This window comes from Castanea sativa, chromosome 2 (genome assembly GCF_040712315.1).
Source record: "Castanea sativa cultivar Marrone di Chiusa Pesio chromosome 2, ASM4071231v1".
In the NCBI taxonomy this organism is placed as follows: Eukaryota; Viridiplantae; Streptophyta; class Magnoliopsida; order Fagales; family Fagaceae; genus Castanea; species Castanea sativa.
In genome coordinates, this window is record NC_134014.1 from 34,734,636 (window position 1) to 34,755,026 (window position 20,391).

At 34.5% G+C, this 20,391-nt stretch overlaps 1 protein-coding gene across 4 annotated transcripts; it reads right to left on the reverse strand.

Moving 5' to 3' along the window:
* Nucleotides 1-11,829: 11,829 nt before the first annotated feature.
* On the reverse strand, nt 11,830-19,841 carry LOC142625879 (kinesin-like protein KIN-7G). 4 transcript variants are annotated; one of them, XM_075799619.1, is made up of 14 exons: nt 19,221-19,841; nt 18,407-18,619; nt 17,847-17,936; nt 17,641-17,741; nt 17,428-17,541; nt 17,272-17,353; nt 17,125-17,192; nt 16,970-17,035; nt 16,707-16,831; nt 15,353-15,689; nt 14,105-14,209; nt 13,052-14,047; nt 12,547-12,869; nt 11,830-12,450 (listed from the first exon to the last, which is right to left on the reverse strand). In XM_075799619.1, exons 1-14 carry the CDS (start codon nt 19,243-19,245, stop codon nt 12,126-12,128), a joined length of 2,970 nt encoding a protein of 989 aa, XP_075655734.1. In that variant the 5' UTR covers nt 19,246-19,841; the 3' UTR covers nt 11,830-12,125. The 4 variants fall into 4 exon arrangements, with proteins under 4 accessions (XP_075655734.1, XP_075655735.1, XP_075655736.1 ...); XM_075799620.1 differs by having other exon boundaries at nt 13,052-14,026; nt 19,221-19,836; XM_075799621.1 differs by lacking the exon at nt 19,221-19,841 and adding an exon at nt 18,713-18,898.
* Between the last annotated feature and the right edge of the window lie 550 nt (nt 19,842-20,391).

Consider the following 20,391-nt stretch of genomic DNA (forward strand, 5'->3'; position numbering starts at 1 on the left):
GTTTCTCTTCTACTGTTCAGGTGTCACTTCCCCATAAATACGGCCAGGGTGGTAGGTGCAGGGTCTTTAATGTGGAGGTAGCAGCCTTTATCTTTGACATTTCTTCAACACCAGTGCTTCTGGGGCGTTCTAGGGTTCCCCCCTTTTAACCATTGGCCTTAACCGTGTCATCCCCTAATCTTTACTATGAAATCCCGAGTTCTTCGGTGTTCATCCGAGGGTAAGGTCACCCTCGGCTGGATCCTCGGATCCTCGGCGTATGGGCCGACCCATAGTACTAACAAATTCTAAACCCAGGATCAGGTCGGCCTTCCTTAACACGGCCCAAAAGACCCACGTTCCCATCAGGATCTTTTTGCCCCCCACAATTGTCTTCTAAGATAACAAGTGTTTCTCTTGCTGTGTTACAGAAAATGTCAAATGATATGCTGTATAGCATAGCCAACAATAGTCATATTGCATTCAACTATATTCATATTAAATTTTGAGTTATTTGTGATGCTATGGTACTAGCTATAAAGACCAATTTGTTTATATGACTCTTGATATGCTCCTACAACCGATTAAGAAATTCATAGCAAGTTAGACCAAATTGTTTGTGATGGCTTCGAATTGCATGAAAGTGGTATGCCCATCATAAGTATAAAGATAATCATAAGTTCATATATTGACAAACAATTGAGATACTGCACTCATAGATTTTGATAGCATTTATCCCTTCTGAAATCTAATAAATTTATAGTATTCTAGGCACATATATTTGGCATATAATCTATGACGGTAAAATAATTTTGGTATCCCATATGATAGGATTACATAAATTTTTAGTTAGATGCACACCAATTTTTTAAAAGGCTTCATGTTGTATTTACATAGTCCGGCTTAAAGCAGAATTTTATTGGCAAAGTCAATAATATGTTCATTCAATCAAATCCATAAGCAATGGTATGCCATATGTGATCTTTTTACTGTAAATAATGTTACTCCATTCAGTTATTTAATTATATATGTACTACTCTACTTTTTAATTTTTAGTTGCTGATTTATATTGCTTTATATATATATAATTTTTTTTGGGCTAACCATATGTACTTACTTTACTTACTAAAGGAAATTTATGTTTATTTAGATATTCATTTCTAGGAATCTTTTTCAATCTATTCCCGCTTACTCAATTCTTATAAATGTAAATAGTAAAGATTGAAATCTTATAGAATTCAAGTTTATTGTTTCATTTTGAGACCAACTTACTTTTAGGCAAAGTTTTCTCATATATCACACATGTTTTCAACTAGTTATAGCAAAGGCGGGGGATCAATTTGATTCCTATCTCCATTGAGAACATAGGAGGAGACAGTTGAAGAACAACACATGCACTTTGGGAAAGCAAATATACGTACCTCACTTCTAAAACAGCATAGAAACTGAAAATGTCACATAGATTTATTTCAAAATAATGGACAACAATATTTGCAGGCTATAGTTACAATATAAATGAACAAATGATCCACCATCAGCTGATGAACTGTAATATCGTTTTTGTCAAACAACGCTGGTGATTGCAGCGATTATGGAAGCAACAGTAAACACAATTCAGGAATACTCCAATGCAAACAATAGGAAGAGAATAGAGAAGAATTCTGTCAGCAGCAGCAAGGAAGCGAAACAAAAAACAAATACAAAATTGCACTTTGCTGCTATCTGGCTCAGGATGTACTGTCTCCAACACAGCTAGCCAGATTATTAAACGACTACCGTAGAGCACTAACTCAATTATGGTCGAGGCTATAATAACTAGTATAATAGTTATTCCCGTGAGAAACATATCTATAATAGATTCATGCATGATTGCTAAATTGCATGTAGTGTGGAAATGGATTTTCCTTTAAAAGAAAGTGTAAAGTTTGAGAATTAGCTCAGCTACCCTAATACAATAGCTTCTACTTTCTACTACTCCTAGCTATTTCTGATAACATTTGAGAAATTATATCAAGGAAGAAGGGTTGAGATTTTGAGACTATCATTAACATCGACGCCGAAGACAAAATACTTGTCTCATTGACCGGCCATTACCTATGTTTCACCGTCATTAATTAGTTGATCACTTTGTAAAAAGATTCAAGACTTAAACTTTCATTATCTCGGATTAAGCCTTCAGTTTTATCTAGAGAGGGAAAAAAATTGTGGATATTTGACATCTATATAGCCATAAGAAAATACAAACCAAGAAAATTGAGCAGATTTTGTCTAAACAAGGTAAAAATCTTATATAACCCAAAGTAAATATAAGATTTTCTCAAAGGTAGACATGTACAGAGACTAGAGAGGGATTCAAATTTTTCTCAAAACTATTGCCAAAAGTTTCTTACTTCTTTTGCCAGCGAAAGACCATTATTAGGTTGCTAGCTAGACATAAGAAGTTAAGAGCAAAATTTAATCATCCAGCAAAATTTTACATTATAAATCAATCAATCAATTTTACAATAACCCTAAAGGAAAAAAAAAATCAAGAAAGTGAGGTTGGGAGTACTGTGACTAAGCCGACCCTAACTTGAGCAGCTACAAACTTTACTAGAAGAGAGTTCACCTATTTTTAGAGTCTTCATCTTTGAAATAAACAAGAAATAATATAATTATTGTAGAAGAGAGACGAATTCATCATCTTCCCTAAAAATACTTTATTATATATCATTTGAGTCAAGAGAACTTGTAATTCTGCTGCCCATGCCATTTGAGTCCAGAGAACTTGTAATTCTGCTTCCCACGCCGCCGCCAAGTTTACTTTAATTTCTAATGTTTCTTGCGTTTTTTTAATTAGGATAATCTTCCGCAGGCCATTTCAGCTATTTGTAAGGTTGATTATCCCACTGGTTCTTTTTCTTAGTATTTCAATAAATTGCAAATTATATATAAAAAAAGACTTAAATTTAATGTGTATATATATATATATATATATATATATATATATATATATATATATATATATATTTATATTGGGCCAGTGACATGCAGGGCAGATCAATGTATTTTTAAGCCTAAGATTTTAATTTTAATAAAGAGATAAATGAAGAGTCTATTCACCTTTCATATATTTGGGAGATTGAAATGTTTTAGTCTTAAAATGATGCAAATATAGTAAAATTATAGTTGTCAAAATCCCGATCTGGATCCTACAACCCTACAATTTTATGATCCCACCTGCCCAAAAATGATTCGAATCTTTCAAGGATCTTTGCAATCATTCAGAATTGGTAGGATCTTACGATTTTGACGATATCAAATGATTCTGGTTTCTTGCAATTTTCTTTAACTTGACAAAAGGCTCAATTGGACCCAAATGAAAAATAGCATCCTAATAGACTAAGTTTTGCTATTCTGATAAATGTAGAGAGATAGAGTGTCAGTTGGATCCAATTAAAAATAACATTCCAATAGAGTGTCATGTTTAAAGTTTTTGGTCTGTTTAAAGTTTTTGGTCTCTTTAAATGATATTTACAAATGGATGTAGTGTTGTATGGTAATTACATCAAATGGATGCAAATTTTTGGTTTTTTATAAATAAATTAATGTATAATTTATGTGATTATTTAACATGTCAATCTGTATTTCTTGTTTTTTTCTCAAATAATGTAGGATCTTACGATTCACGATCCAATTCTACGATCTACGATCCCACTTACCTCCCACGATCCTATATAGGATCTCGATTTTGACAGCCTAAAAACACATTATTAGAGTGCAGGATATTTGAAAAGAGGAATTTCTTTTAAAGAAAAGTCCAAATTTGACCTAGGATAAAATTCACATCTTTTAGGTTCTAAACGTTTAGAACTATTGGCAAACTATGATCACAAACTTGTCTAGATATAGATCTTAGAGTCTATAGAGTTTATTAGACAATGTTCAATGTACTACAAGTCAAAATATAAGAACATTCGAGTTGCAGAAAGGAGAGTTCAAATTCTATGAAGCCTGACCGATCGAAAATTAGATCCAACCGATCGAAAATCGCAGAAAATTAGATTTTGCAAAATTTTAATTAAGCCCAATAGCCCATTGGCCCATTAAGTGATTAGGGTTTCAAATCTTTTTCACATAGTATTTAAGGAAACCCTAAGGCACGTTTTGTAGAGACTTTGAAAGTGCTCTTGTGAAATCTAAAAGGTATTGTGCCTTCCTCTTTCAAAGTTACTACCAGAAATCATTCTTATATCATCAAATCTGGTAGATCTGAAGTTGCTGTAACAAGATCAACAACTGTTGATGATCTAAACCTTCAAGGGTGATCTTGTAGTCACAAACTGAAGAATTTGTGTTGCTAAATCTTTAAGTGAGATCTCAAAGCCACAAGCGTGAGTGCTTGTGTTGTAGTAAGTCCAAAAAGACAAGGAGTCTGTGGATTCGGAGCTTGCATGTGGTCATATTAGTAAGTTACTACTTGAGGTAGCAATAGATTTAAAGTTAAATCTGATTGTAAAAACTTCTATTATCTTATAGTAGATTTGTTTTACCTTGAGGATAAATAAGTCAAATCCTCCCTAAGTTTTTACCTTGAAACTGTTGATTTCATTGGTTTTCCTGAATCATCATATCATAGTGTTATTTACTTTTCGCTGCTTTGTATGATACGATTTATTATTGTTTAACTTAGATCTAAATAATTAACCTAAGTAATCACTTGACTAATATATTAGGTTAAACAATCTGCTTTAAGGGGTCTAAACAAACAGACAACATCATCATGGGTCATTATAGAATTCAATGGCAAAGTGGTCACTTTCTAGGTGAAATTTTGAGTTTTTGATCTAGTCATAATAAAAATTTATTTTTATTTGTTAAAAAAAAGATTTCAAAGTAGTTATAAATGCATGGAATTAAAATTTATTTATTTAGATTGGTCCTTGAGAAGAGTAATAGGAGTCAATTGAAATCTTACTTCTCATTTATTTTTGTTCAATTGAAATATCATTATGGTCATACATATATACATTAAGAGATCCTATAAGAGAAAATCGTGAAAATTATAGTCATTAAAAAATAATTTTTTTTTCAAAATAAATAATTACAGATCGATAATTTTGGAAGACCCAATCCTAGTTGTAATCGTCTTCATCTAAAGAAATGTCAATTCTTATAATAAAAAAAAATCATGAATTTATCCTTTAAAAATACAAAAATTCAAAATAAAACAAAAAATTTGAAAAGTGTCAATATGTAAAAAATTTGAGTCAATATGCCATCGATATTTTGCTAGGCCTTGTAATGTGCTAGCTATTCCTGACATCCATTCGAAAAAGAAAAGGGAAGAAAAAAACAAATAAACAAGCCCTAAAACAATGATCATTACACAAGTGAAACAAACGCAAATCTTACTTCTTCTTTTTTCAGTTTAATAATTACAGGAGGGGAGCTAGGGGGATTTGATTCCCGTCTCCACTGATAACATTAGAAGGAGACAGTTGAGGTACAACACTTTTGAGTTTTGGAAAAGCGTACTCCAATGCAAACAATAGGAAGGGAATAGAGAAGAATTCTGGCTGCAACAGCAAGGAAGCGAAACAATTAGAACGAATACAAATTTGCACTCTACTGATATCCGGCTCATCAGCAGAGTGCAAATTAAGCACCCGGTAAATTAAGTAGGATCATTGCAAATCAAGAAAAACTCAACTTTTGTAAGGAGTAGCAAATAGCTCACTGCCCTGCATAAGATTGTAAATTGTTAGAACATATGTGATTCATGTTAGGAACATATGTCAACATTTTATTTATTAGCTAATCCTTTGGCAAAATGCATTTTACTTGTATTTTGGTAGATCTAGGACGTGTTTAATATTTCAAGAAACGAGGTTTCAAATTTAAGTGTTAAAGCTATGCAAATCTGTCCAAGAATCAAATAAGAAAGTGCTGGATTTTAAATCTCGACAGCTAGTATCTATCGAGATTTAAAAGCTGCTGAAACCCGCAGCTTAACAGCTATCTCAATAGATGACTATCTATCGAGGTTTATGAAACTCAGCTTTTCAGAGCTGTTTTTCATCCAATCCGTGAATGTATGTTTGAGCTTTCTTTTCTCACAACCCTAAACATATATAAGAATTATTTTAAGGGTCGTCACAAGTTGCACAGTTGCACAAAAGCACAATTCCACAAGTGTGAAGAAAAGTGTGATCGGAAACCTGGTTCGCCCTAGTTCTTCTTTCTGTTGAAGAAGCTGCTGTGTTTGTACACTATAGGGTTTTGTGACCAAACAACTTCGTGATCTTCATCGTGTGATAAACATAAGAACTTTGCAGCCAACATCCTTCTCAAGTTGGTGATCAAGTCACGTACTGGGATCCGCGCATCTATTGGTTGGTCACGTACTGGGAGCCGTGCAATACAAAGAGAGATTGTCACTACAGAACAAGTCCAATTGGGTATTGAGTAAGAGTTCAACTGTAGGTTGGTATAAGGTACCGGGATTCCTTTACTTGTAACCATTTGTTGTGATAATAGTGAATTCTCAGGAGTGGTAACCTTAAAATCAACCGGTGGGGTTATTGCCGTGTAGGTTTTCCCCATTCGTAAATAAATCACCGTGTTATTTAATTTCCGCTGCATATTTAGTTATTTGGTGATTTTTTTGTGCTGCCACGTACATTGCATGTTAATTTGATTAATTAATAAACTTTACTAATTAATCAATTAATATTTCACAATGGGTCAATATATTTTTGACTTATCATAAATGATTGGCAAAAGGCTTAGTTATTTTTCTTTTATTTTGCAAATGAGCAAAGTTTGAGTCTAAATTTAATTTTAATTTTAATTTTTTTAAAGAAAGGGTCAAAATATAGACTAAACAAGCCAGAGATGGAATCATGATTTTTCTTTAGGGGGACAAAGCATGAAAAAAAAATTGACCATTCAAAAATAAAAAAATTTACTAAAATTTGATATTTGAAATTTGAAATTAATATATAAAAAATAAAAACTAACAACTATTCAATATAAAAATAAAGAATATATCTAAAATGACCATTTATTAATACATTTCTACTCAATCATTTTGTCATCTAATAAATGAAACTCAACATTATTTTAAATTACGAAAGTCAATTATGATTGATTCTCTAGTAAATAATGCATAACGTTTCTTTCAATGTACTAAATTAAAAAATCTGTTAAAAAAAGTTATCTTTAATTTTGTTGCAATACCAAGTTTTAAAAATATTCATAACTTTTTAGAATAAACTAAAGGAGTAAGTAAAAGTTGAATGTCATATGTATCATAATTAATTATATGTCCAATATTCTTTTTACTAAAAAGTCAGTTAGAGTTATGAAGTAAAAAAGAAATAAAATCATAAAAAAAAGTTTAATAAAAAAACATATATAGACAAATAAATAAATAAATAAAAATCCAAATAATCCTTTTGGTAGAGCTAAACAGTGGCATCACTCAAAACCCCAAATCTCAAACATTTAACTTTGGATCTCGTGGGTTCCAATTAGCTCAGTTGGTAAAGTCTCTGATAGTTGTATAAAAGATCTGGAGCTCAATCCCCGCCTACACCAAAAACTGATTGATGTCTTGGTCTGATAATAAAGAGCTATTATCAGGAGCAGACGCAATAGGTTGAAACTCTCTAAAAAAAAACTTTGGATCTCAATATCAAACTATAATGTTAAACACATATGAGTCAAGTGACCATTTTATTTTTTAAATTATTTAGGCGAACTTTCAATTTGAAATGTCTAGTTTTCATTTCTATGGGGGCCATATATAAATTTTTGAATCCAAAAGGCTAAAATACATTTTAGCCAAGTTATTTTCATTTTAGTCATTCATGTTTGATTAAGTATTCTATTTGGCCCTTCGTAAATTAAAATGAAAATTTTAAAATATAAAAGGTCAAAATGTAAACAATTCCAAATTCGCGCGTGCACACACACACACACACACATATATATATATATGTTTCTTTTTTTTTATGGCCCACACACACACACACACACACACACACACACACACATATATATATATATATATATATATATATATATATATATATATATATATATATATTTCTTTCTTTTTTTTTATGGACCATAAGTTTGTCTAGGATGTAATGTCTATTATAGGTTGGAAGTCAATTATGGTAGAAGAGATGGCAACACTCCTTCAAAATGACACTTGAAAGTTAGTTTATTTTCCTTTAGGAAAATCTATTGAAATTTGTTGATGAGTGTGCGTTCCTTGTGAAGTATTTCCCAGAAGATTCTATTAAGCGTTTGAAGTCTTGCCTAGTTGTAAGTGGAAAAAAGGGAGATTTCTATTGTGTTTTTGGCTTAGGTAAAGAGAGATTTTGTGAGTTTTCTATGGGGCTTTTTGGGTTCTGTTTTGGGGTTTGAGGGTATTGCAATGATGGTTGATGAAGGGGTTGTGTGTTGAGATTGTCAGGTATGTGAGGAAACTAGGGGGGGAGTTGGTTTGTGTTAGGTTTTGGTCAAGGTGATAGTAGGGTTCTTTGTGAGGTTAAAAGGGTTTTTTTTTTTTTTTCTGGTTCAAAATGAAGGTACGTAGATGGAAATGTTGGTGAGATGGGAATGGGGATGCCAGAGAGAAAATCCTCTGCAGACCATGTGATTGTGTAGGGTTTTCCGCCTAGGGTTTTGAGTTTGAGGATTAATAATGCTGAGAATGGAAAGTGGGAGAATTTGTAGTGGAGGCTAGGGCAACAATGGGTTGCCACCTTGCCCCATTTGGAGAAGATGACAAAAATGATGTCACAAGTAGGGGTGTTCGCGGTATGATGCGGTGCGGTTTTGGGCCATTTTTAGCATCGCACATTGTGGTGCGGTTTAGCTAAAACCATAACTGCACCGCACTTTATTTTTGCGGTCACGTGTACGGTGCAGTGTGGTGTTTAAAGTTTAGTCAAAACCATAACTGCACACCTCATTTTTGCAGTCACATATGAGGTGCGATGTATAAAATGCGATTTGAATTATTTGAAGTTGGTATATTTTTCAAATTTTGGGCTTTTTCTACCCAGTCCAAAACTAATTTTTCCCTTTGTTTTGGTTCAAGTTTTAAACTATGGAGCTAGTTTTTCTTTATTTTGGGCTGGCTTTCCTAATCAACACTTGCTAGGGTTATCAATTTTTTTTTTTTTGAAAACTAGGGTTATTAAACTATTAATATTATATTTAATATTAAAAATAATTAAATATATTAATATATAAAGAGGATGCAGTGCGGTGCGGTTTTTTTATTGTAAAACCGTAAACCGCACTGCACCATGCGATGTGGTGCGGTGCGGTGCACTGTTACTTGCGGTGTGGTGCGGTTATGCCATTTTGCAAGCAGTTTTGGTGCGATTTTTGCGATTTTTGCGGTTTATGCATTTTGGTGAACACCCCTAGTCACAAGCTTGTGCCAGCTTATGGGAATATACTAGAAGAAGGGGCATGTGGCACAATATGAGAATGTCATGTGAAGCAATTGAGATTGTCACATGACTTCAATGGAATCCCAAAATATAACATATATATGCAAGGATTAAAACATGGACTTAATTAGCAATTAATTGGTCTTTCCGGAAAATCATATGCATGATTTGATAAAGGCCATGGGACAAATGTGATAAAACATGAGAAATATTTCAAAAGCAATTGGACCTAATAAAATGATGGCACGTAATGTATGAAAAATAAGATAAATTCATCAATCAATTTAGGACACAATTTTTAGGAAAAATTTTATTTTATAACCTTAAACTATACCTCATGTTACAATTTGCACCATAAACTTTCCGAATGCACTTTTTGCATCTTAAATTATGACCCTTGTTACACTTTGAACCCCAATATTAAGTTTGTTGTTAACTTAGATGGAATAATATGATATAAAGTGAAAAGACCTAATTGCTCATTTTCTCAATACTTTAAAAACAAAAGATAAATTACACTCTACCACCCTAAACCATACTTCTTATTACACTTTACACCTTAAACTTTGAATTTTCATCTAAGATAATAGCAAACTTAACGCTATGGTGTAAAGTGTAATAAGGGTCATAGTTTAGGGTGCAAAACATACATTCGAAAAGTTTAGGGTACAAAGTGTAACATGAGGTATAATTTAAGGTAGTAAAATGTAATTTCTCTCAATTTTTAAAGGAATCATGACACGTGTCTTAAAAAAGAGCCAAAATGCAGTTTAAGGACTAATTTTCCATGGAAATTATATTAAATTTTTCAATGAAATTCATGTATACTTTCCAGAGCAAAGTATGTAGACTTTTCATAAATTAATTGTAAAATAGGTGACTTCGTTGATTTAGAGATATCTCATTCAATACAAACCTGATATTTCCTCATAAAAGCTGAAGGGAATTTTAGGATCTTTAATGTAGCACCAAAATCAATCCAATCGAATGGTCAAATATTAGTTAAGGCTCATCAAATGTTAATTGACACCCATGCGCGCAAGGCAAATACTTTGGTCATCTCTAATAGAGACTTCAATTTTCTTTATGGCCTGTTTGGATGTTTAAAAAATGAGGGGGAGTAGAGTAGAGGGAAGGGGAGTAATTCAATTACTTTGTTTGGGAGTTTTTTAAGGAAGGAGGGGGAGGGGTTTGGAGGGGTTTGAAGGGGTTTCAACTACTTCCAACCCCCTCATTTTTAATTCCCCCAAATTGGAGAGATTTGGAGGGAGAGTAGAGCATATAAAATTATTGATAAAGTAAATTACCTAATTTACCCTTATTATATTTATAAAATTACAATGTTAAAAACAATGGGAAGGGCTAATTACTCCCTTCCCCCTTATTAATTATAAAAACATCCAAACAAGGTGGAGGGTAATCATTCTCCTCTACTCTCCTTTCCACTACTCCCCTCCCCTCTACTCCCCTCTACTCTCCTCCTTCTCTAAACTCCCAAACAGGCCATTAGAGATCAGGGGAAACAGATTTAAGTGGAAATTTGGCATATATATAGGCATAAGAACAGACTTTGTCTAACCAAGGTAAAAATACTTGTTCACAATTTTCACTTTTGATTTGGGTTTTTTATCCATCTTATTACTTGAAAACAATGGAGAATTGTTTGCAATGAATAATTGCAAATAGCTAGAGCTTACAACAATATTAGAGATACATTTTTTAAAAGTCACTACAATTTAAAGTCATAGCAAAGATCAACGGAGTGAGAAATTCCAGTAAAGAAGGAATCTTTAAGATAGATCAAAAGCACCCTGTATAGAAAAAGATCACTATTTGTAAGGAAGATAGCAAAGAGCTCTATGCTTAGTAAACAAGCAAATTTCAAATCTGACTTTAAGATACTTGAATCTAAGGTGGGATATAACAAATTTGGATAGTGACCATACGAATAAACTTACGGATAAATTAAATACACCATGCAAGGAATTGGGTCATTGCTAAAAATAATTTAACTATACGCTTTCTCGAGGAAACCTACCCACTCTTATATCATGTAGGTCCATGAGAAGTCTCTCATCTTAACTTTCATATAACAGAGCCCAACTTACCTTCTACATGCTAAAATCTATGGATCTATGCATGGCCAGACCTTTATTTTGATAATTGCAATGAGGAAGAAACTCTCGACGTCTCTGTTGGTAACATGAAGATGTGTCCGTTAAATTTTAAAGCTCTTGGTAGGCCAAGCCATTAATACCATGGGTTTACTTATTTTTATAGATAGGTTAGGAGTTAACTAGAACCTATTTAATTAATACCATACTTTTCGTCTGATCACTGATGTATTTTAGGAAAAGCATGTCCAGAAGGAGAATGTATGTATATGAAAAAATTTTGACATCAAGAAACTTCAATATTATTGGTAAGAAACCGTATATTCTCCCTCATGTTACCACCCTGATTATTAGTCATCAGAGAAGGCTGATTTACAGGAAAGGAGGAAAGCATGGGATTACTGTTACACATACTATTAACCTGAACAACTTACAAGCTTTTTTACATTCAATTGCAATCAGGGTCAGATTTATACATCGTGGAAATTTTCTGTAAACTGATAATCAACTATATAAAATGGAGCGGTAGGAATCACATCCACCCGAATTTCCATATGGTGATCCAGAAACAAGCTTACAGGATAGACTTCACATTGGGTTTCCAACGATGATGTTTACGACAGCTTGAGGGTCGGGGTGTAAAGTTGAGCCCAAACATTTCCTTGAACGCCGTCTCTGGCTCAACAGAACCAACCAGCTTTGCAACAACACAGGCACTCTCTGCAACGTGGTCCATGTCTTTTGTGTCTGTCCACAGTCGGTGTAGCAACTGCAACCTCCTATGCTTTGTATTCAACCCAATACCCCATCTAAGGTAGAGGTTATGTCTATCTTGTTTAGACAGCCTCTTCTTCATTTGCTTGCACAGCATCTGCCTCTCACGTCGTAGAGCCTTCAAGCTGTTCATGAATGACAAGTTTAAATTCTCTATGGCAAAACCAAAAGTAAATGAATTTGACAAACAAACCTCTTAGACAAGATGTTATCAATATTACCTTGATCTGGGTGTTAGAGTCCGACCATCTTCCACAGTTTGAGAACCTCTCGAAAAGATGTCCTTAAGGAAGGAGAGCCTCCTAAGCTCTACTTCCATGTAAATAGCATCAGCTGGATCACCTTTAAATAGCAACAGGAAGAAGTAGGTCCTGTGAACCAATGAGATGTTGCAAGCATTCCAGAGTTCGATAATCTCCTTTTGGAGCCTCCTGAATTCTTGAAACCATCTTGAAGGACTACCTGTATCATCTTGCATAGGATCCAAGCCAACATCTTTTACATTCTTTATGCAAGCTGTGGGCTTTGGTTCCATCTCCAGTACCTACCAGGCATGAATATCCATGTTAAACAAATGATGGTGGCTATATTTTCAAAAGAAACTGATCTTTCAGAAATTTCCTGTTAAGGAAATATTGATAAGGCCCATGTCACTAAATTGTCCATTAGATTTTTAGATTCTTGTTGGATATCATGTTATATATTTGGTGTTCAATAAACACTCACCGCATGATCAGAATGTTGAGTCTCACACTGACAATCGGCCATTCCACTCATTCCGGTAATTGAAGTACTTCTGCTGAGACTATTCTGATCAGATGAACTTTTGGCATCCTGCATTTCAGGTTCATCAACAGCAGCTCTCCCCCCTGAAGTATGAGAATTACTTCTGGATAACTTGTCAATGATGGCATCATACTTCAAGGTAGCAAGTTTCATCTGAAAACCCTCAGGTCTTCCAGTGAAGGCTCTCTCAAACCAAATTGGTGGTGTGTTCTCGTGCTTTTCCACCTCTTCAAACCAAGGTGAAGAACTAGTCATAAGACTTGCTTTACAACTTCTACTCCGAGTTAATCTCAAGCATCTAGAGCTAGGCGCATCTTTTTCCATCAGCCATGGAGATGGCTTTTCAGGGGATTGAACAGCAAAATCTGGAAGAAAGCTATTCAACCCTTTATCTTCTTTCAATATGGGTGACCCCAATTCTTGATTTGTGCTACCTCCATTATCGACCACCATCACTCCTGAGGTAGCTGTGTTTTCTGTGGGAGACAACGTATTTGGGTTTACATATCTGTTTGGGCTTGAATATACTAATATATTTGACTTTACATATCTATTTGGGATTGAATCTTCATATAGTTTTGTGCTTGATTCTTCCATCTCAATGCATCGAACTTCCTTACAAAGGTCCTCTGATTTTTCATCAGTCTGTTCTTCTGTTTCCTCTTGATACTGATGAGTTCCAACAAAATTAGGAATATTAACTGAAGGGGGTGGGGGGGAAATGGCTTGCAAGAGCTTCTCTTGGAAATGAGGAATTTGAAACAAGTTATCATCAGAACTACTCTGACTGTGTCCGTCTGAATGGCCATCATCTAAGCTATTAGGATCTGCCAAAATGGCCGTCTCAGATATTTGATTTTCAAAGTCCCATGAAGTTCGCACTCGCAATTTGGGGTAAAGATGATTTGGATCTGCCTGGAAAAAGATGGACAAAAACTAAGGATTAAGAAAGTACCTCAAGGTTAAAGGGTGCTTTAGTTCTACTAGACATACCGGTACTAATGCAGGTCTATCATCACCAACCAGTTGTAGCAGATCCTTAATCTGAGCCTGAGCAAGGTCTAGTTGCAAAGTCAGCTCTTTGACCTCTTTCTTCAGCTGCATGATGGGAAAACAAAAAATAGCACAACAATTCAAGGTTTTAGGCAATAAAATTAATGCTTCCCGTTGCATGCATGGCAAAAATGTACCTATGCCTCTAAAGAAATGCATCAACTCATAGTTAGATCATACATCCCAGAGCATACTCGCACCTCCACCCCACCTCCGCCCCCTGGGTCCCCCCAAAAAAAGGTGGTGGGTACACACAAAAGGATCACTTCAAATGTTGGCTAGATATTTGAGCCTCTGTCAAGAGGTCAATTAGTGACTTTTCAGCATAAATATGACAGCAGGCAGTTCTTACGGAGATGAAAGAAACAACCACTATAAGGGGACAAAAAAGGAGGAAAGAAGAAAGAGTGACCAAAGGCTCTAATGAAATATTTTCAGAATAAAATAACAAGTATGGGATACATAGATAGATTTTATTAATCAAAAGATAACTTCAGAAATCAATTCAACTTGAAAACTAAATTATTGTCTTGGTCTTCTACTGTTTTCCTTTCTTTTAGATTCTTCAGTAGATTTATTTTCCGAGTCATGCTTGCCACTCCTCTCTTATGCTCTCTTGGCCCTGTTTTATATGTTTTCATTGTTGTTCATGATAATTTAATCACATACTAACAATAGCTGAACTGGAATTCCGAAGAATCAGGAGCAGGACTAGATAAAGTTACAGTGAGTTATGGGACTAATCTGATCTTTTTCATGCATCTTTGTGACTTCAAAGCTCTAAATGCCAAAAAAAAAGGGTCAAAGGACAAGGGTAAATCTTAGAAATTCTGGGTATCACTTAAAATCATACAACCTATAGAAATATATGAATCAGTTATGGCAAGATGAACACAGTTGAACGAACAGATAATGCTTACATAGGTTGCCAGCTCTAATAAGGTTTCCATCAGTGCATATAGTTTTTGACATATACCACCAAGTGTGATAAAATATTAAAAGGTAAGAATTTATCTTTATTTCAAGGAAAAGGACATCAATGGTACTCTGGGATTTAGAAGAAAGCTAAATTTGATATTGTTGGGAATACACATGTGAGTGAAATCCCACATTGGATACTAATGGAAAGAGTGAGTGGTTAATATTACATATAGACAACACTTGACCCAAAAGGCATCTATTCATTACCTTTTCAACCAGAAGATCCTTTTCTCTCAGTAATGAAGAAGAATCAGATGTGACAGAAGTTGTTCCTGAACTTCTCAATTCACTTTCCAGTCTAGACAATTCTCTTTGCAAATGCTTTACCAGTGCTTTATCAGACATGACTACATTGACCTGTGCGTTAGTTGACACTTCTTTAGCACAACTTGCAAACAAGAGAGTGTTTCTTGATTGCTCAACATGACTACGTGCAGGGCTCATGGTACAGATGATGGCAGTTTTAGCATTGCCTCCTAAAGAGGACTGCAGTATGCGGGTTAGCTTCGAATCTCTAAATGGAATATGTCCATTTCTTCCCTTGCTGCACCCAATGTCAAAGTTAATTCTATTAGTATATATAGTGACCTGTTCATTCCAAGCTAGGCTACAATCACACAACCACTAAAAGAACATATCAGAAAGGAAAAAAAGGAGAAGAGAAAAGGGGGGGGGGGGGGTGCGCAGGGGCTAAACATGCACAAGGTTCCTTATAAAAATTGCATTAACAATTTTGAGTAGTTTCTAGAAAGTCCATAACAATCAGTACCTTAGTATTCAAAATCATATCAAAGCAATGAGCTACTTGATTGCACTATATATCCATGTTTGATAAATTGTGATCAAAGTTAAGGGAAGAAATTTTATGACAAAAGCTGAAAATTATAACTACTCAAATGATTTAATCAATGGCTACCATGAAAGAAAGACAGCGGAAAAAACATTTGGATGAGAGAAGCAATTATCAGAGAAGAGGATTTAATGCATCTTACTCATATTATTAGAGGGCATCATGTTGTCTATTGTGCACATTATAGCAATGCAAAACAATATCATCTTCTCCTAAAGTGGCGACTATGTTTTCTATTTTAAGTTTATGGTTGAAGTTGTATACTCTGACAATGCATAGATTTGCTAACTATGAATGAATTGATAGGAAGTGTATTGCATTCAATCCTTTCACATGGTTCACAGTTTCATTAAGCATTAAATTTGTTTGTAATAAGCCTGATAACTGTCTACAACGTTGACCTAAAGTTCACGAACTCTGTTATGTGGTTGCTGTTAATACTCCACTGGCAAATTCAATTAAGGTCAAAAGATCATAAAGCCAGACTTAAAAATTGAGGTGTATAAAAAAAACTGCAAACCACACTAATTAAATTCATCTATCTTTCATAATTACTCTTGATTCTAAAGCATCACCAGAAAATTCTCACAAATAGAACTCCGTTGCTAATCATTCATTAATGAAAATAAATAAGTTTAAGGCACAGGCAGGGGAAAAAATATGAACTTCAGCCAAAGGTCAAAATTTTGAGAGAAAGCAAGGCCAGCACACCTGAGCTTACGAATAACAGTTCCCAGAGTTAACAAACTGCGATTTATGTGGCAACCTTCTTTCAACCTTGCACCAGCTGCCAATGACTGAGATGCACGCTCACTTCCCGCAAGGTCAACAAAATTCTGTAGCAAAATTAAAAATTAAAAAAATTATCATTGTTGCTCTCTCTCTCTCTCTCTCTCTCTCTCTCTCTCTCTCTCTCTCTCTCTCTCTCTCTCTCTCTCTCCTCTGAAACAAAGTAAAACGTTAACAATTCATACCACAGTAGCGGTAAGGGAGCTTGACTTGTCGTTGCCAAGAAACTCGCGTGCTGAACTTTCAATTGTCTGACACAAACACAATAATTTGTGAAACAAAGTACTAGAAACTATCAGGAGGGCGAACAGTCCAAAATTTGTAATGAAATTGGTCATACCATTCTGAGAATCTGATGAGATCTAGAGCTTGCTTCATTCAGGGATGTCTCCCCAATTTGTCTTTGAGCTGCAAAGATAAATTAGGATGTTGTTTATAACTGCAGTCATTCAGTGAAGGACTAGTTTGAAGCATCCTCATTGCTCACCTTCACAGACAGATAGAAGTTCTTTAAAATGGCTCCAGTCCCTGATCGTTTCCTCTGCAAGTCTCTCAACAACAGTCCCTCTCTATCAAGTTAGCAAATTGTTAGTGCAAAGAACCTTACTTCTACAGTACTTAGCATATCAAAAATGATATTCACCTCTGGATCATCAAGAAGCCTCAAATTGGTACTATCTGCACTTAGGAGGTCCCTGACAGATTCATTGTAAATCTCCATAGCAGAAAACTTCAGAAGAAATTCTCTTTCCTTGTGCTACAAATCCACATAATTTCAAAAGATTAATGGAACCCAAGGAAAATAAGGAAATGCATAACTAAAAAAAAGAGATATCAATCCTAATGTTTTAATTACCTTCTCTATGTAGTCATATATATCTGCTACAGCATACTCAGTAATTCCACTCATGGTATACGTCTTTCCACTGCTTGTTTGTCCATATGCAAAAATACTTGCTGAAAGACAGGTTATCAGAAAGAACAATGCAGATATTGTTGGAGTTCAAGCAAAGTTCATGAAACAGGAATAGTGAGAAAGAAATAGAAGGAGAACATACTCACCATTTATACCACTGACTACTACAAGTGCAACTTCCTTGGCTGCTTCTTCATATACCTGCCTTGTAGAGCAGTCACCCCTAAATACTCTGTCTAGAAGCAAAAAGTAGCCAAACAAAAGAACGTAGATCAAATAAGTAGAAAATTAAAAAATTAAATCCGTGTCAGTCAGATGTTGCAGACATATCGTTCATACAAAATGCTTTTTCTAATAAAACCTAATCGAAACAGGAACCCAATTTAACATCTGAAAAGAGTTTATCATATCAGTGTGGCCAAGTTCGAAACTTATAAGTCAGAATCAGCTAAATAGAATGAATTTCACAAAGAAAACAAAGACAAAATAGGAAATCACACAGATATTTTAAGCTCCTAAAATGGAGATCAATTCAAGCAAGATTTTCTTCCATTATCCAGTAGATTTGACTGAAATTGGGTATAAATAACAGCAAAAGTATGAGGGCGGCATCAATTGTATGTCAAAATGGACACAATTTGATGAATAGGACCCAGAAGATGCATTAACCAAATTACACCAAAATGTACTTTTAGCACTTCCTTACCAAATGTATATGCAGTTGGGTACATGGACCGCTCAGAAACTGAAAGGTTACTCCTGTATATGATAGTGCTGTCATTGATGCATTCCCACTCCGACACATCATTCCTCGCAATCTCCTTCTCGTTCAACGGCCTCAGCCGAACTGAAACGTATATTCTCTCCTCACGGCCTCTTGGCCCTTGCGTTATCTCCTCTCCACCAGCTGCTCCCATGTCTCACCTCCAAAAAAGTTTCAAAATTGAGACCATATATCAAGAAATTAAAATAATTCCAATAAACACCACCTATCACTGTCTCCTTTCTTCACCTCCCCACTACTTTTCTAAGTCTGTTCTATCAATGCATGACGGTTCCTACTACAATAAAAAAGCAAGGTTGGGCTTGTCAGAACATTTAGGGCCACACAAACTTTTTATCATCCACAATCAGCTTCTGCATCAACAAAACTAATCATGGGCCAATGCTAATTCAACCACCTATTTTATTCAGTGTTTTGTCTCCACCATGAAACCCTGTATTCTTCATATCAAAACATACATATACATATACATATACATATACAATACTCAACATATAATATAACAAAAAGCCTTATTTTTATTGTTTTCCCTGTGACAAACAAATAATGGGTCCTGTTAATTAAATGGAAAGTTTGTATCTTTCTAAGATGGTCCCCAATTACAGACTGTCAAAAGTCTTCCTCTCATGTTACCACATTTTTTTTTCTTCTGATTATTCAATGCCATTGCAAAAAAATAAAAACAAACAAAGACACAAACAGACACAGAGAAAGAGAAAAGGAGAGAGATATTCACCTTGGGGTTCAGATTTCACAGTCATTTTCAAGGAATGTTTGCGATCTATGGAAGATTCTTCATTAGCTCCGTTTGCAGTGCAGTGCAGTAAAGTGCAGAGGAGAAGAAGAAAAAAAGCTCTCGTCTTGGATTTGATAGTTTATTGTTTTTGGCTGTGTCGGTTTCTTTTTCTTTTTTCCAAATTTGGCCCCGTTGTGCAACAAAATCCCACTATAACTTGACCAGAATTACACAAGTAGTTCACAATTTGACGAATTCTATCGAATTTCCAGAATATTTTCAACTTTGTAACCAAACACAAAGACTTTCGGGACTCAACTGAAATACCAACTAGGCTGCGTTTGGTTGATGAATGTTGGAGACTTGGAGCTGGTTGAGGCCCCAATCTGAAACTCAAACGTCGGTTGCTTTACTTGCTTTGATACAGCAAACTACTAATTTTTAAAACTGAATAGACAAAACAAGTTGAAAATGTATTTTTATTCCACCTAAACCAAACACAGCCGTAGAGTTGGGGCTCATTGTCCAAATCGACAGCGAAAACGTTCTTTTCACTTAAAGAAGGTTATCTAGGATTGTGACATTCTCTCACCTCATGCAACTGCGCTCACAAAATTTTATACTCCTAAGTCCTACTCCTAACCCAAAAAATATAAGTAAAATGAATAAAATGCAGGCTACAACTTACTATTTAATAGACAAATAGTTTTATAATATTTTTACTAATTTTTTATATGGTAAATTTTTACTAGTTTAGTTGTAAAAAAAAAATTATAATTCTAGAATTTTCTAAATGTTAATAAGATTGAGAATTGACAACCTAGAATCTATCTATTGTGGATATAAGAGTGATTTTAGGATTACCATTAAGGCAGATTTGTGACAGATTTGTCGCTTTCACGTGAACTTGTTATTTTTTTTTTCCATTAGTCACTTTGAATTATGTCGAATAGGTGTAAAAATAAGTGTAAAATTGGTTGTAATTTTAGGATTATGAAAGTCTTTTTGGACTATGAAAATCTTTTTAGTGAGTTGGGTTTTTTAAGTAGTTACAAAAAAAAAAAAAAAAAAAAAAAAGATTTGGATTGGAGGGAGCGGTGGTTATGGCATCTACATCTTTTTAATTTTGTTAGTTGCTTTGCTTTGCTTTCTTCGCTGCTCCTTTGATATG

Bases quoted from the DNA above. Each gene is read 5' to 3' on its own strand.
- LOC142625879 (XM_075799619.1), bottom strand. From the start codon at position 19,245: ATGACTGTGAAATCTGAACCCCAAG. The intron at 14,210-15,352 runs GTAATGAATAGA...CCCATCATGCAG, and splicing joins AGGATCTTCTGGTTGAAAAG to CTGAAGAAAGAGGTCAAAGA. The intron at 12,870-13,051 runs GTGAGTGTTTAT...CATGCCTGGTAG, and splicing joins CTCAACATTCTGATCATGCG to GTACTGGAGATGGAACCAAA.